The 18,216-nt window shown below is 44.6% G+C and overlaps 1 protein-coding gene across 2 annotated transcripts in view; it reads left to right on the forward strand.

Moving 5' to 3' along the window:
- The window catches only part of PARN (poly(A)-specific ribonuclease), a 196,365-nt gene that overhangs the window by 10,523 nt on the left and 167,626 nt on the right, over positions 1 to 18,216 (forward strand). For both annotated transcript variants that reach the window (XM_003269303.3, XM_030798055.1), the window contains exons 6-11: positions 1,620 to 1,680; positions 8,713 to 8,878; positions 10,391 to 10,456; positions 11,498 to 11,536; positions 13,306 to 13,348; positions 15,614 to 15,694. In XM_003269303.3, the coding sequence (XP_003269351.1) occupies positions 1,620 to 1,680; positions 8,713 to 8,878; positions 10,391 to 10,456; positions 11,498 to 11,536; positions 13,306 to 13,348; positions 15,614 to 15,694 (456 nt within the window). The remainder of the gene's footprint in view (positions 1 to 1,619; positions 1,681 to 8,712; positions 8,879 to 10,390; positions 10,457 to 11,497; positions 11,537 to 13,305; positions 13,349 to 15,613; positions 15,695 to 18,216) is intronic.

An 18,216-nucleotide genomic window follows, 5' to 3' on the forward strand; every position in this document is an offset into this window, starting at 1 on the left:
TATTTTGGCTCATGCCAGGTTCAAGATATATTTGTTTAGTAAGGCTTATTATTGGGAACTTCTCTTTTGATCTTTTTTGTTTTGAGACAAGGTCTCACTTTGTCACTTAGGCTGGAGTGCAGTGGCATGATGGTAGCCCACTACAGCCTCAGGCTCCTGACCTTCCATACTTAAGTGATCCTCCTGCCTCAGCCCCTGGGTAGCTGGGACTGCAGGCATGTGCTACCATGCCTGGCTAATTTTTAAATTTTTTGTGGCGATAGGATCTCACTGTTTTGCCCAAGCTGGTCTTGAACTCCTGGGCTCAAGCGATCTTCCGCCCTTGGCCTCCCTAAGTGCTAGGATTACAGATGCGAACCACTGTGCCTGGTGTCTCTTTTGATCTTCAACATTGAGAACGTTTAATTAAGATTTTGTGTTTTCATTATCTAATTTGAGGTGGATGTCAGTGTCTTATAACCTGTGCATGTAGCTACGTTAAACTTGAACCTGGGACAGGGTAATAAAATACATATTGGTTCTATTTATAGTTTCCTAGTCAGTACTACAACAGTCAGGAGATCAGGAGCTTTCTGCCTATTGGGAGAATATCTGTTCACCCAGTGGATTTTTTTTTTTTTTTTTTTTTTTTGAGACAGAGTCTTGCTCTGTCGCCTGGGCTGGAGTGCAGTGGTTCTCTTGGTTCAGTGCAACCTCCACCTCCCAAACTCAAACAATTTTCCTGCCTCAGCCTCCTGAGTAACTGGGATTGCAGGTGCACACCATCACACCCGGCTATAATTTTTTTTTTTTTTGAGACAGAGTCTTGCTCTGTCACCCAGGCTGGAGTGTAGTGGCACGATCTCGGCTCACTGCAAGCTCTGCCTCTCGGGTTCACGCCATTCTCCTGCTTCAGCCTCCCCAGCAGCTGGGACTAGAGGCGCACGCTGCCTTGCCTGGCTAATTTTTTTGTATTTTTAGTAGAGACGTGTTAGCCAGGATGGTCTCGATCTCCCGACCTTGTGATCTACCCGCCTTGACCTCCCAAAGTGCTGGGATTACAGGTGTGAGCCACCGCGCCTGGCACACCCAGCTAATTTTTGTATTTTTAGTAGAGACAGGGTTTCACCATGTTGACCAGGCTGATCTCAAACTTCTGACCGGCTGGTCTGAAACTTCTGACCTCAAGTGATGTGCCCACCTCTGCCTCCCAAAGTGCTGGGATTACAGGCATGAGCCACTGTGCCCGTCTACTCAGATTTTTTAAAAATATTATGAAGCAGGTTGGGTGTGGTGACTCATGTCTATAATCCCAGCACTTTGGGAGGCCAAGGCAGGAGGATCGCTTGAGTCCAGAAGTTTGAGACCAGCCTGGGCAACATAGTGAGACCCTGTCTATTAAAAAAAAGAAAAGTGAAACAAAGGATGTTTGTTTTGTAAGCTGTAAAGGAGAAGAGCCCAAATGTTTTAAGCAAGTTAATGGATCGTTTGTGGAGTAGAAATTCCTTGTATTGTGACCTCTGGCACATTGCTTCCTTGCCTTATTGTCTTTGTTTTCTTCTTTGAGTTACTTCTCTGCATTTCTTTATGTTTCTGCCACTAACATCCCCAAAACATGTGTTCTGTTTACTCTGTTTCAGAGCTCCAGCATTGACTTTCTAGCAAGCCAGGGATTTGATTTTAATAAAGTTTTTCGAAATGGTAAGATTATGGGTAACCTATCTTTAGAGCTTATAAACCTTCAAAATGTCTTTGGGAAGTAAGTCTGAACTTGGTTGAGAATTATTATTTTGTGCCTGCTGAGACACGATCTCAGAGTTCCAGCATACATGTGCAGCCAGTACACATGTGCAGCCTTAGAATTTTTAAAAACTTGCTTACTGTGATTTTTTTTTTTTTTTTTTTTTGAGAGGAGTCTCGCTCTGTCGCTCAGGCTGGAGTGCGGTGGCGTGATCTCGGCTCACTGCAAGCTCTGCCTCCCAGGTTCATGCCATTCTCCTGGCTCAGCCTCCCAAGTAGCTGGGACTATAGGCGCCCGCCACCATGCCTGGCTAATTTTTTGTATTTTTAGTAGAGACGTGGTTTCACCGTGTTAGCCAGGATGGTCTAGATCTCCTGACCTCGTGATCTGCCCGCCTCGGCCTCCAAAAAATGCTGAGATTACAAGTGTGAGCCACCATGCCTGGCCTACTGTGATCTTTTTTTTTTTTAAAAAAAAAAAAAAACATAATCAGCCATGAGCAGAACAGAATAAATCCTACTTCATTTAACTCTGATAGGGCCTTTCAAACTCCTGTTTTTATTGAGTGCAGTTTATTCTACCACTGGTGTGATATAGTGGCCTAACTCACCACCTCTGGGGAGTGCTTCCTTGTTTTCTTCCAGTGTAACAAGAGGTGTGTAGTTTAGAAATGTCCTGTATTCCAGTGATGCTGTAATGAAAACCTTCTTTTCCAGCTAGTGCATGTTTATATTTATTTTATTTTTTATAACACCTCTGCTGGCAGGAATTATTTTTAATTTTTTTTTTTTTTGAGACAGGGTCCCACTCTGTCGCCCAGGCTGAGTGCAGTGGTGCAGTCATAGCTCACCAGAGCCTTGACCTCCTGGGCTCAAGTGATCCTCCCACGTCACCCTGCCGTGTGGCTGGGTGCTGTGTGCCAGCATGCGTGGCTGATTTTCGAATTTTTTGTAGAAATGGGATTTCGCCATTGCCCAGGCTGGTCCCAAACTCCTGTCCTCGAACAATCCACCGGCCTTGGCCTCCCAGCGTGCTGGGATTACAGGCATGAGACACCACACCCTGCCTACCCGTTGCTTTTTTAATAGTTGGAGACAGTTCCTTAGTTTCTTATGGGAGAAGGAAAGTGCAGAGACTGCACGATTGATAATGGCTAACTTGCTAGAGTGATGGCCTGGGGAGCACCTGAGGAAGGGACTGTGTCTCGTTCATTTCACATCCCCTTGCATAGCATGATTTCCCTTCTATATCAGGGAGGTGACCACCAAATATTTGATTCATAAATGGGTGCATGAGTACTGGACATTAGAGTGTTTCAGATTGGTTTTCCTTCCTCTTCATTTGTTTCTCTAAAAGTGTTTGGAAAGACCGTGCTTTTTGCAGTGGTATTAAGTATGTACAAGGTCAATATTTTAATTTAATTATTTACATAAATTTTGTTTTTTTTTTCCCCATGGTGAATGTAGAATTAATGAATGAAAGAGGGAAGGAGGTTTATCCCAACAAAAATAACTGAACTTTTCTCAAAAAAAAGTACATGGGCTTCAAATGAATACTCCTCTCTCAGCAAGGTGTTTTTTTTTTTTTTTGAGACGGAGTCTCGCTCTGTCGCCCAGGCTGGAGTGCAGTGGCGCAATCTCGGCTCACTGCAAGCTCCGCCTCCTGGGTTCACGCCATTCTCCTGCCTCAGCCTCTCGGAGTAGCTGGGACTACAGGCGCCCGCCACCACGCCCGGCTAATTTTTTTGTATTTTTAGTAGAGACGGGGTTTCACCGTGGTCTCGATCTCCTGACCTCGTGATCCGCCCGCCTCGGCCTTCCAAAGTGCTGGGATTACAAGCATGAGCCACCACGCCCGGCCCTTTGCAAGGTGTTTAGTACCCATGCCATATTGGTGGTTTTTTTTTTTTTTGAGACAGAATCTCACCGTGTTGCCCAGGCTGGAGTGCAGTGGTATGATCTCGACTCACCACAGCCTCCGCCTAACAGGTTCAAGCGATACTCGTGCCTCATCCTCCCGAGTAGCTGAGAGCACAGGCACATGCCACAATGCACACCTAATTTATATATTTTTAGTAGAGATAGGGTTTCACTATGTTGGCTAGGCTGGCCTTGAACTCCTGACCTCAAGTGATTCAGTCACTTTTGCCTCTTAAAGTGCTGGGATTACAGGCATGAGCCACTGGGCCGGGCCCATATTGTTTTTTAATTGCTTCATTGGTACTACATCTTAATTTTTATTGATTTTGATCTTTGGAGGTAATAAAAACAAAATTGTTTTGAGCCAAAACTGCTTCACATAGTGACTGAACCAGCAGAGCAATACAGTTTGGGTGTTATAAAGAAATTTTTTTTATTTGTCTCATACTTGACTCTGAAAGCCATTATAAAATAGAAGTTCCAAATGCATTTAGGGCGCTGTATTGGACTAGTGGCAGCATCTCTTGAAGGAACCACTTTATCTGGTACTTGTATGGATGCATAGTTCTAACTTGGTTTGTTTTTTTTGTTTTTGTTTTTTTTTTTTCATAAAAGGAGAGAAACAGCCAGATTGGAATGTGCCTCCTTCTTCTGTTTTATAGTCATGCCCTGGAATATTTTGGTCACGATAGTCAGGACTCCCAGGTCATCCATACTACCAAGCCTCATCCCATGCTGTTGTTGATATGCTCTAAATCTGACTTAGACCCTCATCTCTCTCCATTTTCAAGGCTTTCCATTCAGGCTTTGTAAATGTCAGGCCCTTTCTTTATAGCAGTCTTCTCTCAAGTTCCTTTGATTTCTTTGTCTGGAAGGAAACCAGGTGACTCCTCTTGTTAGTTTCCCCCTGTAACCTTCTCCATCCCTGGTGGTTTTCCCTCTCACTCTTGTCTTACTGTGGCCAGGCTGTGCTAGGTGTCCTCCTTGTTTCCCCATGCCACCTTCAGACACCTGAATTTTCCTTTCTTTTCTTTTCTGTTTTTGAGACAGAGTTTCGCTCTTGTTGCCCAGGCTGGAGTGCAATGGTGCGATCTCGGCTCACCGCAACCTCTGCCTCCCGGGTTCAAGTGATTCTCCTGCCTCACCCTCCCAAGTAGCTGGGATTACAGGCATGCGCCACCACACCCAGCTAATTTTGTATTTTTAGTAGAGACAGTTTCTCCATGTTGGCCAGGCTGGTCTCCAACTCCTGACCTCAGATGATCCACCTGCCTCGGCCTCCCAAAGTGCTGGGATTACAGGTGTGATCGCCGTGCCCGGCCCCTGAATTTTCTTTTGTACGGGAGCCACCATTCTCAGGCTGTCACCAGCTCTGCCGCCCCTCTGTGCTGACTCCCCTAGGCACAGCGTGCATCATAGCCTTGGCTTTAGTGTGTTATTCTCTCCGCTCCTTCCCCTCTCTGGGTGACTTTAGTATCCTCAAGGATAACCAGCAAATGCTCTGGTCTGTTTCTTGACCAGGTGGTCAGCAGTCTTTCTATCTCTCTTTAGTCCTCTATACCAATGGCGGCGTCATGGGTCTTAGGGTCAAAAACTGTACCTCTCATTTACTCTGTTTTTTTCTTTTTTTCCATTTTTGAGACAGGATGTTGCTTTGTCACCAGGCTGGAGTGCACTGGCACATTCATGACTCACTGCAACCTTGACCTCCTGGGCCCAAGTGATTCTCCCACCTCAGCCTTCTGTGTAGCTGGAACCATAGGTGCGCACCATCATGCCCAGCTAATTTTTATGTTTTTTATAGAGGCAGGGTGTCACTACATTTTCCCGGCTGGTCTCAAACTCCTGGGTTCAAGCAGTATTCCTGCCGCCACCCCCTAAAGCTCTGGGATTATAGGAATGACCTGTTGTGCATGGCCTCATTTATTGTTTTTAGTGTTTTTAATATTTCTTTTTTTGAGAGTACTACTTCTTGTGCTTCTAATTCACTTGCTCTGGTACCTGTTTCAGCAATCTGTTGACTTCCATTGCTTTTTCACTATCTGTTGCCTTCCCCGCTTCTCCTCTGTGTGTGTTCTTCTCAGTGTATCATACCAGGAGGCACGTGATGTCATTTGTCCCATTACTGATGATGTTAACTTGGACCACTTTTTTTTGCCAGTTAGTTTTAGCATCCGTTGATAATTCTTGCTTTAAGCGATTATCGTTGACTGATGGTGGTTTTCTACGTTCATTTTTCTTTCTACAAATTCGTTAGTGTCCCATGGCTTTGTTGTTATTGTTGTTTTGAGACAGAGTCTCACCCTTTCGCCCAGGCTGGAGTGCAGTGGCATGATCTTGGCTCACTGCACCCTCCACCTCCCAGATTCACGTGATTCTCCCACCTCAGCCTCCTGAGTACCTGGGACTACAGGCGCGTGCCACCACACATGGCAAATTTTTGTACTTTTTGGTAGAGAGAGAGTTTTACCATATTGGACAGGCTGGTCTTAAACTCTTGATCTTAAGTGATCTGCCCTCCTCAGCCTCCCAAAGTACTGGGATTATAGGCATGAGCCAGGCACCCGGCGTCCCATGGTGTTTTTTGTTTTGTTTTTTTTTTTTGAGATGGAGTTTCGCCCTTGTTGCCCAGGCTGGAGTGGAATGGCACAATCTCGGTTCACCGCAACCTCTGCCTCCCAGGTTCAAGCGATTCTCCTGCCTTAGCCTCCCGAGTAGCTGGGATTACAGGCGTGGGCCACCACGCCCGGCTAATTTTGTATTTTTAGTAGACACAGGGTTTCTCCATGTTGGTCAGGCTGGTCTTGAACTCACAACCTCAGGTGATCTGCCCACCTTGGCCTCCTAAAGTGCTGGGATTATAGGTGTGAGCAACCGTGCCCGGTCCCCATGGCTTTTAATACCACCCATGTCCCGATGATAACTAAATGTATATCTCAACACCTTTCTCTTGAGTTATAGGCTTGTAACTGCAACTTTTAATTTGTGTATACCCTTAGATGATTTAATATGTCCGTGGCTGGGCGCCGTGGCTCACGCCTGTCATCTCAGCACTTTGAGAGGCTGAGACAGGCAGATCACCTGAGGTTAGAGTTCAAGACCAGCCTGGCCAACATGTTGAAACCTTGTCTCTACTAAAATACAAAAATTAGCTGGGTATGGTGGCGGGTGCCTGTAATCCCAGCAACTTTGGAGGCTGAGGCAGGAGAATTGCTTGAACCTGAGAGGTGGCGGTTGCAGTGAGCCAGGATTGTGCCGTTGCACTCCAGCCTGGGTGACAGAGCAAGACTTCATCCTAAAAAGAAAAAAAATAGTATGTCCAAAAGGTAGCTTTTGATTTTCACTCCTTGGACCCCAATACCTATTTTTCCCCTCATTGTCTTCACATCAGTTAGTGGCCCTACCATCTTCCCAATTGCTTGAACCAAATAGCAAGGTGTTTATTTTTATTTTTATTTTTATTTTATTTTTTTTGAGACAGAGTCTCGCACCGTCACCAGGCTGAAGTGTGGTGGCGCGATCTCGGCTCACTGCAACTTCTGCCTCCTGGGTTCAAGTGATTCTCCTGCCTCAGCCTCCCAAGTAGCTGGGACTACAGGCACATGCCACCATGCCCAGCTAATTTTTGTATTTTTAGTAGAGATGGGGTTTCACCATGTTGGCCAGGCTGGTCTCCATCTTTTGACCTCGTGATCCGCCCCCCTCAGCCTCTCAAAGTGGTTGGATTACAGGTGTGAGCCACCATGCCCGGCCGCAAGGTGTTATTCTTGATTTTGCCCTTCCCTTTATCCTTCGTCTCCAGGATATCAGTAAGTGTTACCTCATGTCTAGAAAATCACTGTCTCCATCTACCCTGTCATCTCTATGCCAGGGTTACAAACGAGAGCCCACTGCTGGCTTCTTGTTTTGTAAATAAGATTTGTTGGACTACAGCTATGCCCGTACATGTACATTTTGTGTATGGCTGCTTTTGTGCCACAACAGCAGGGTTGAGTATTGCGACAGAGACCCCCATTGCCCACAAGCCTAAAACATTTACCATCGAGCCCTTTAAGAAAAAGTTTGCTGGCCAGGCACGGTGACCGTGGCTCCCGCCTGTAATCCCAGCAGTTTGGGAGGCTGAGGCGGGCGGTGAGGTCAGGAGTTTGAAACCGGCCTGGCCAACACGGCGAAACCCCATCTCTACTGAAAATACAAAAATTAGCCTGGTGTGATGGCGCACGCTTGTAATTCCAGCTACTTGGGAGTTGCTTGAACCGGGGAGGTGGAGGTTGCGATGAGCTCAAATTGTGCCATTGCATGCCAGCCTGGGTGACAGAGTAAGACTGTCTCAAAACAAAACAAAACAAAGAAAAAGTTTACTGACCTCTGATCTGAGCTCTTGTCTCTTGCCTGGACAATTGCTTCTGACTTATTTCCCAACTTCCACTCTCAGAGTAGTCATCATGGCCTTTTAAGCATTATGCAGATAATCTTCTAATGATTTTAATGCTTAAAATCTTCTAATGTTGTCCAGTCACTGTTAGAATAATGTACATTTCTTAGCCCGGCCTGTGAGGGCCTGCAGAATCTTGCTCCATACTCTCTCCAATCTGATGCTGTACCATTCCGTTTTTGCTTATGACATCTGGCCACACCAGCTCCTTGCTGCTCCTGTAACCGTCCAAGCCATTTCCATGTTCTGGGTATTCATACTTGTTTCCTCTACCCGAAGGACTCTTCCCCTAGCTCCTTTCGTATCCGACTTATTCTCATCCTTTGGGTTTTCTCTTACTTTACTGATTTTCTTGTCAGAAGTAGTTCCCTTCATTGCAGAGCAGGATGCATCAGCTTGTCACTGTTCATTCCCCAGTGCCTAATACAATGCTTTGGCACAGCATAAATGCCAGATAAATATTTCTTGAATGAATGGATGAATGATAAACACATTTCAAAATCACTTGCCTTTCTGTTCATTTTTTGAGATGTAGTTAAATATGGTAAATCTTTCCTGAGTAATTTGACTCTTTGGTTTGTTAAATTTATGTTAGACAGTTACTTCTGCTAATGCATTCTTTTTAAAATCATGTTTAGGAATTCCATATTTAAATCAGGAAGAAGAAAGACAGTTAAGAGAGCAGTATGATGAAAAACGTTCACAGGCGAATGGTGCAGGAGCTCTATCCTATGTATCTCCTAACACTTCAAAATGTCCTGTCCCGATTCCTGAGGATCAAAAGAAGTTTATTGACCAAGTGGTGTAAGTTCCTAAACTAAAACTAAGCATGCATTGTGTGCTATACAATGGGCATGACAGGCATCTATATCTCAAACCTGTGCTTTACAAACATAGTACACACACAGGTGTGATGTTGTGAATGGCAGGATATAATTGTGGCATATTCAAAAAAAATTTTTTTTTTTTTTTTTTTTTTTTTTTGGCACAGCTCTGTTGCCCAGGCTGGAGTGCAATGGTGCAATCCTGGCTTACTGCAACCTCTGCCTCCCAGGTTCAAGCAATTCTTGTGCCTCAGCCTCCCGAGTAGCTGGGATTATAGGTGTGCACCACCACATCCGCCTAATTTTTATAGTTTTAGTAGAGATGAGGTTTTGCCATGTTGGCCACGCTGGTCTCGAACTCCTGGCCTCAAGTGATCCGCCCGCCTCAGCCTCCCAAAGTGTTGGGATTACAGGCATGAGCCAGCATGCCTAGCTGGCGTATTCAAATTTGTGTAACAGCAACAAATTGTAAATAGAGTTCCATGTATTGTACTTGGACTTGCTACATGTCACTAGGCAAGAGATTTCATTCAGTATGTGGGCAGACCTGCATGGACTTTTTTTTTTTTTTTTTTAAATAGAGATGGATCTCACTATGTTTCCCAGGCTAGTGTCAAACTTCTGAGCTCAAGGGATCTTCCTGCCTCGGCCTCCCAGAGTGCTGGGATTACAGGCGTGAGCCATTGCCGGGCCCCTTTTCTTGTTTTTTAAATGCTAATCAGCGACTTCTAAAACTTGCATGGACTGAATACCTGACAGCCACTGTCCAGTGTCCTTGAAGGCGGAGGAGTGGATCAGGCTTATCCAGCCTGCAGCATGTCCATGTTCTCTTTGCTTGCAGTAAAGGTGCCGACAAGCACATGTGATCTTGGACAAGTGTCTGGTCTTGCTCAGCTTAGTTGTTGGTGTAACCATTTTACTGGGAAAGTAAAAAATTAAATCACTTTTATTGACGAGTCCTTGAGAAGTTGGTCACTAATAAATAACAGCAGTAACCCTCATCCCCCCAAAATATGCCAAATAAAGCTTTTTTATGTTATTTATTTTTTGAGACAGGGTCTCGCTCTGTTGCCAAGGCTGGAGTGCAGTGGCGCGATCACGCCTCACTGCAGCCTCAACTTCCTGGGCTCAGGCGATCCTCCCACCTCAGCTTCTGGAGTAGCTGGGACCACAGTTACACTGCACCACGCCCAGCTAATTTTTAAAATTTATTTTTTGTAGTGAGGGGCTCTCAGTATATTGCCCAGGCTGGTCGTGAACTCGTGGGCTCAAGTTATCCACCCAACCTCGACCTCCCAAAGTGCTGGGATTCTATGCCTAGGTCAAAATAAAGCATTTTTTAAAGTCTTTGAACTAAAAGTTTTAGGGTAATTTGGTAGAATTACATTGTCACATGTTCTTATATTTAGACTGTTTGGTTGTGATTATTTTCTTGGTTGATGACTTCATTCCTTAAACGTACTAATGGTCATGGTCTATTCTAATTCCTCAGAGAGAAAATAGAAGATTTATTACAAAGTGAAGAAAACAAGAACTTGGATTTAGAGCCGTGTACCGGGTTAGTTGTCCTGAACATTTCTGCGTGTTCTTTTTTTGGAAAGGTAGATGATTTGTGGCATTTGATGCATCTAGTCTTATAACAACAGCTTTATAAAGGGTCTTTTTATTATTGGTATGTTCTCAACAATTAAACACTAACTTTAGTGTTACACAGTGGGGATGACTGTGTATACTGAGACACTGAATGAATGCTTTGTCCTGTACCTGAAGCGGAGAAAACTGTTGTGCAACCTTGACTTTCAGTTATGCCCAAGAGTGGCATAATTACTTTGGCCTTGAGGAGCACTTAATATGTGAAGGCTTCAGAAGAACCAATTCACTTTCAGGCTACTTACACCCTTTTAATTTCTCTCTGTATTCAAAGAACATTAGCATTTCAAAGAGTCAGTAACGTGATTGTCTTTTTTTCCTTTTACTTTGTGAGGAGTTTCACAAAAGTATTTTAATGCATCTGTCTACTTTAAACTCTCTTTATGCAGCTGCAGGAAGCAATATTTTGATTAGAAAAGAACTTCTACCTCTTCAATAAAAGCAGCATAATATTAAAGAAAATTTTAGAAGACAAGTGATGATGGGGCCGGGCGCGGTGGCTCACGCCTATAATCCCAGCATCTTGGGAGGCCGAGGTGGGTGAATCACCTGAGGTCAGGAGTTCAAGACCAGCCTGGCCAACATGGCGAAACCCCACCTCTACTAAAAATACAAAAATTGGCTGGGTGTGGTAGTGCATGCCTGTAATCCCAGCTACTCGGGAGGCTGAGGCAGGAGAATCACTTGAACCCAGGAGGTGGAGGTTGCAATGGGCCCAGATCGCGCCACTACACTTCAGCCTGGGAGACGGAGCAAGAGTCTGTCTCAAAAAAAAAGACAAGTGATGAGGAATTCCCCCCACCTCAAATAACCTGCCTATTTTTGTTTGCAAATTACCTATCAGTTCTGATGAAGTCTCTTCTTAAAGTGAAATCCTTCTCAACAAATGCTTGATCAGTTCGGATTTACTTCTGAGCCAAAATCAATACCTTTTCTTTTGTTTTTATAGGTTCCAAAGAAAACTAATTTATCAGACTTTGAGCTGGAAGTAAGTATTTATATTGTATGCAGGAGCTCTGTGGGGGACCCAGGATTTAAAGACTAAGTGTAATCTCTTAGCTCTCATTTCCTTTTTGAAATTTTGCGATTCTCAGTGATTTGACCACACCAAGTTCCCCCTACTTTCTTAAGTTGAATACTCACTTAATTTTCTTTCGTTATTGTTTTTTAACAGATGCTTTAAAGCTTCTTAAAATAATTATCACTTTGGTGCATCCGTTAAGCTATGGATTGGTAGTGTTTTTGTCCTTTGGGGGTACACAATAAATATTTGGTTTTCAGACCTAGGAAATACTCGGATGAATGCTTTTGGTAAAGCAAGAGTTCTTAACTTAGGGTGAGACTATGGATGGGTTTCAGGAGGTCTGTGAATCCCCTGAAATAACATCCAGACTTGTGTGTGTGTATTTTTCCAAGGATGTTTCCCTTGGTTTCCTTGTGTTTGCAGGTGGGTCTTCAACTCAGAAATTGAACATTGACATAGACAGGTGGACATTTCCATTTGACTTTGGGGACCTTGTTCTTCTATTGGAATCTACCAGTGACATGTATACTGGGAATATACTTTGAACACAATAGGAAAGGGCTGTTTAGTTTGCCCACACTCCTTTCCTGTCATGTCGTCCTTGCAGCCTACTCCACCTGCATTCCAGATCCCTCTCCTCCTTGGCTGATGCAAGGTGTTAATACCATGCAAAACTACAGCAGAGTTGGCCATCTAAAACCTCCTCTTTGTATATACTGTGCAATCTAAAAAGACTTTCATGCCGGGCGCAGTGGCTCACTCCTGTAATCCTAGTACTTTGGGAGGCCAAGGTGGGCAGATCACCTGAGGTCAGGAGTTCAAGACCAGCCTGGCCAACATGGTGAAACCCCGTCTCTACTACAAATACAAAATTTAGCCAGACGTGGTGGCACATGCCTGTAATACCAGCTACTTGGTAGGCAAAGGCAGGAGAATCGCTTGAACCCAGGAGCCAGAGGTTGCAGTGAGCCAAGATTGCGGCTTGGCACTCCAGCCTGAGTGGCAGGGTGAGACTCCATCTCAAAAAAATAAATAAATAAATAAAATAAGACTTTCACAATTTCAGTTAGGAAACATTTTTATGTTTGGAAGCAAGATTTGACTCTGTGGTAATGAGTTGACTGTATTTTGAGATGTGGGACATTTTAGAAAATGCCTAAGTCCTGGCCTGGTGCAGTGACTCACACCTGTAATCCCAGCACTTTGGGAGGCCCAGGCGGGAGGTTCATGAGGTCAGGAGATCGAGACCATCCTGGCTAACACGGTGAAACCCTGTCTCTACTAAAAATACAAAAAATTAGCCGGGTGTGCTGGCGGGTGCCTGTAGTCCCAGCTACTCGGGAAGCTGAGGCAGGAGAATGGCATGAACCAGGGAGGTGGAGCTTGCAGTGAGCTGAGATCACGCCACTGCACTCCAGCCTGGGCGACAGAGAGAGACTCTTGTCTCAAAAAAAAAAAAAAAGAAAAAAAAAAAAGAAAATACCTAAGTCCTAAAAAACATTAATTTGAAGTCAAATCCATGTATATGTGTTTAAGAGCAAGGGTAAGGAAACATTTAGCAGCTGAAACGTTGTAAAATAAATGTGCTGTAAAGACTCCATTGTAGTGATAATTATTTCGTAGTTAATAAAACTTATATTACTTAATTTATGGCTGGATAGTTGCTTATAAAATACTTTGGGATTTAGCTGTCATTGACTCATCTACTGATACCGTGTTTTTCTTTTCTTTAGGTATCCGAAAGGCATTCATGTTGAGACTTTAGAAACTGAAAAGGTAACCCCAAGAATTATCTAGTGCTAACATTAAACACATCCATTGTTACACTGATATGGGTTTCTTTTTTTTTTTTCTCAGGGTCTTGCTCTGATTACCCAGGCTGGAGTGCAGTGGGCGATCACAGCTCACTGCAGCCTTGATTTCCTGGGCTCAGGTGATCCTCCTACCTCAGCCTCCCAAGCTGGGACTACAGGCTCATGCCACCATGCCTGGCTAATTTTTTATATTTTTAGTAGAGACAGGGTTTCACCCTGTTGCCCAGGCTAGTCTTGAACTCCTGGGCTCAAACTATTTGCCCGCCTTGGCCTCGCAGAGTGCTGGATTCCAGGCCTGAGCCACCGCGCTCAATTCTTAGTGTGCTGAAGGTCAGAATTTGTACCTTGTCTGTGCTCGTTATGAGCTGGGTAATCTAGGGTAAGTCATTTGACCTCTTTAAGCCTCATTTTCCTCTTGTGTACATTGGGGCTGAGCATGATAATGGTGATCTATACTTTCTCGTAGCCTTTTTATGGTGATACCATGGGTAAGTGGAAGTGATGCCTTGTAAACTTGAAAGTATACAAATGTTAGTTTGTATTCTTACTATGGCAGAAAGCTATAATGGTACATGTGAAGAAATGGCTTCATGTTGCATGGGCAGATAAAATTAAATTTTAGAATCTGGGTCGTAAGCATAGCTATTGTCCTGAGTACACAGGGTACACTGATAGAATTGTGCTGGGAAGTGGGTAGCTAGTGGTGGGTTCCTTCTGCAGTGTTTCAATTTTATACTTTGTTGTTGCTCTTAAGTCAGGTATAAAATTAGAGATTAAATAAAGTAGAAAAATAATCTTGGTAGGTGATTTATCTTTAGTGGACGCAAAATATATATGAGAAAGAAAGCACTAGTTATCTGACACGTTGGCAGAAAATCCAGAGTTTTTTCTTATGTTAATACAACATATAACATATATGTAAGTTTTGTTAATGTTAATACAACATATACATTTTACTTTAAAACTCTTCAGAAATTGATGTTCAAATGCAATATAACTTTTTTAGTATTTGTCATAGGAAATGTCTTATTCTCACAGTCTGTTGATATTTTTAACTGATGTCTGTTGGTTTGAGTTAGTAAACTGTAGGAAAATGTCACGGAAACACAGAGACAAAATTTGGTTTGTAATGCATCAGCTCAACTTATGTTGGCATTTCAAAGTATTTTCTGTTGTATTTGGCTCATGAAAGACTACAGTGGCTGGGCATGGTGGCTCAGGCCTGTAATCCCAGCACTTTGGGAGGCTGAGATGAGCAGGTCATTTGAGCCCAGGAGTTTGAGACCAGCCTGGACAACATGGTGAAACTCCGTCTCTACTAAAAATATAGAAAGAAATTAGCCAGGCATAGTTTTACATGCCTGTAGTCCCAGCTTCGGGAGGCTGAGGTGAGAGGATCATCTGAGCCCAGGAATTTGAGGCTGCAGTGAGCTGTGATCATGCCACTGCACTCCAGCCTGAGCGATGGGAGTGATAACCTGTCACACATACAAAAAAAGTGTGCAGTTACAAAAATTACAACTTCTGGCTAGGCTTGGTGGCTCGTGCCTGTAATCCCAGCACTTTGGGATGCCAAGGTGGGCAGATCACTTGAGGTCAGGAGTTTGAGAGCAGCCTGGGCAATATGGCAAAACCCCGTCTCTACTACAAATACAAAAACTAGCTGGGCATATTGGTGCGCACCTGTCATCTTGGCTACTCTGGAGGCTGAGGCGGGAGAATCGCTTGAATCTGGGAGGCAGAGTTTGCAGGGAGCTGAGGTTGTGCCACTGCACTCCAGCTTGGGTGACAGAATGAGACTGTCTCAAAAAAAAATTCTAATGGCAGCAGAAATCTGAATTTTTTGGATTAAATTGCCTCTAGAAAATTGTGTATCTAGAAAATTGTATATACAGGTGTGAGCCAGGCCCGTGGCTCACACCTGTAATCCCAGCACTTTGGGAGGCCGAGGCAGGTGGATCACCTGAGGTGGGGAGTTTGAGACCAGCTTGACCAACATGGAGAAACTCCGTCTCTACTAAAAATACAAAAATTAGCCGGGTGTGGTGGCACAAGCCTGTAATCCCAGCTACTCAGGAGGCTGAGGTAAGATAATTGCTTGAACGCAGCAGGCGGAGGTTGCAGTGAGCCGAGATCGTGCCATTGCACTCCAGCCTGAGCAACAAGAGCGAAACTCTGTCTCAAAAAAAAGCAAAAGAAAATTGTATATCTGCTTTATGTCTTTTAGAAGGAGCGATATATAGTTATCAGCAAAGTAGATGAAGAAGAACGCAAAAGAAGAGAGCAGCAGAAACATGCCAAAGAACAGGTAATTGGGCTATGTTAATTCTTGGGGGGTGAGAAATGGCAACATAAATAGTGATTTATTCCTGTCTATTTCAGATCATATGTTGGATTCAATTCAATGAATAATTTTCTTTCATAGAACTATGGAATTGGCAGAAAAACCTGGACTGGAATAAGGGGAAGTTAGGTTTAAGCATGAGACGTAGCTAGCAAAGTGAGTCTGATGTCTGTAATCTTAGGGACCACTACTTAAGTGACCTAAGACACTACTTAAGTGACCAGTGTCTACTTAAACCAGTCCTGAAGAAAGTATTCTTGATTCTCATTTAGCTTGTGTGTCACTGAGCGTCACTGCCCTTTAATACTGCGATGTCTAACTTCATGTATAGTTACTAGTTTTCCTTAAACCAAGTTCAGAGCACATGATCTGACAGATGAGGATGACACGCTTAGGTTGTACTGTTGGAACATCACCCTGCTTGCTGTGTGAAGAATGGTTTCAAGTGAGTAAGACTGGAGGCAGAAGACCAGTTAAGCTGTGGAGTAACCTAGCTAGGAGATGTTGGTGACCTGGCGTAGGATAGTGAGTAGCAGTGTAGATGGAATCTGGAGATATTTGGAAGGTAGAATCCATGGAATTTATGACTGAATGTGGGTGGTGGAGGAGGAAGGGGGAAGGAGGAAGATGCTCATGCCAGACATTTGCACAACAGGGTAGAGTGCATTCTGTTCAGTTGGAGGGGTTGGCTGGAGTGACATCGGTTGGGGGGAAAGGTGGAGGAGAGAGTAGTGGGTTTGCATGTGGATGAATGTCATGCTCATATGTACATTAGGCAGGGTCGCTCCTAATTGACTCAACCACAATGACCCACTTTGGGAGACAGCATATTACCTACACAGAGAAGGATTAGCAAAAGGTGCTGCCTGTGGTCCCTGTCCCACATACTAAAAAGGACAATGCAGAAACAAAAGGTGCCAGTTAGAGGCCAGTTGCGGTGGCTCATGACTGTAATCGCAGCACTACTTTAGGAGACTGAGGTGGGAGGATCACTTTGAGTTCAGTAGTTCGAGACCAGTCTGAGCAACATAGCGAAACCCCATCTCTACAAAAAATACAAAAATTATCCAGGTGTGGTGACATGTGCCTGTGGTCCTAGCTACTTGGGAGGCTGATGCTGGAGAATTGCTTGAACCCGGGAGGTGGAGGTTGCAGTTGCAGTGAGTTGAGATTATGCCACTGTACTCCAGCTTGGGTGACAGAGTGAGACCTTATCTTAAAAAAAAAAAAAAAAAAAGATGTGAGATGATTGCAGCATGTGTTGTGTGATGTGGCTTCACTGAGGAATGAGTTCTAGGCTGCAGCTCAGGGCTTTGATACTCTGCAGCTCTCTTCTGAGAGGGCGAGGCAGAGAGCCCCACACCTCCTCAGAACCCTGGAGGCAATGAGGAACTGTTTCATTACAGCATCCCAGGAGTGACAGGGAAGGGGGTGGGAGCTGGCCTCATAGCAGCTCCTTAGAAGCCTCTGCCTCCCACCCTTCCCTCCTGATGTGTTCTGCCAAGATGCAGATGAGTCTGTGGCCAAGACTCAGATTAGCCTTTACCTGCATGGCCCGTTTTGATACATGCAAGGCCACTAGGGCACCATGGCGTCCCCTAGAGTGGAAAAAGATGTTCCCCCAGAGTGGAAAAAGATGTTCCATTCTGGTTTTGACCTGATGAGGTTTCGGGTGTTTTTAGGACATTCAAGGGTGGATGTCCTCTCAGCAGGTTTGTCAGTGTTGAGCACGGGAGAGGGCTAGGCATGATTGTCATTGGCAGAGAGCAACTGCGGAGTACGTGAGGAATGAGAAGAGGACCTGGGGCTGAATCCTGAGGATCAACAGCATTTAAATGATAGGCAGAAGTCGACAAAATGTACCGGGAGATTATTGTGGTACACAGCCAAGGGAAGAGAGAAAAAGGGGCGGTCAGCAGTGTCAGCTCCCATGTAGGGGTTAGGATTGAGACATGGCTGTTGGATTCAGCCCTGGCAGTAGTTTTTTAAACTATAATTAAAACAATTTTTCCCTATCTCTACTAAAAGTACAAAAAAATTAGCCGGGCGCAGTGGCATGCGCCTGCAATCCCAGCTACTCGGGAGGCTGAGGCAGGAGAATCGCTTGAACCCGGGAGGCGGAGGTTGCAGTGAGCCGAGATCACGCCACTGCACTCCAGCCTGGATGACAGAGTGAGACTCTGTCTAAAAAACAAAAAACAAAACCAAAAAAGCAATTTTTGTTTTTGTTTGAAACGGAGTCTTGCTTGCAGTGACGTCATCTCGGCTCACTGCAACCTCCGCCTCCTGAGTTCAAGCGATTCTCCTGCCTCAGCCTCCCGTGTAGCTGGGATTACAGGTGCACGCCACCGCGTCCAGCTAATTTTTGTATTTTTAGTAGAGACGGGGTTTCGCCATGTTGGCCAGGCAGGTCTTGAACTCTCGACCTCAGGCGATCTGCCTGCCTCAGCCTCCCAGAGTTCTGGGATTACCAGCGTGAGCTACTG

The sequence above is a fragment of the Nomascus leucogenys genome, chromosome 18 (assembly GCF_006542625.1).
Source record: "Nomascus leucogenys isolate Asia chromosome 18, Asia_NLE_v1, whole genome shotgun sequence".
Lineage (NCBI taxonomy): Eukaryota > Metazoa > Chordata > Mammalia > Primates > Hylobatidae > Nomascus > Nomascus leucogenys.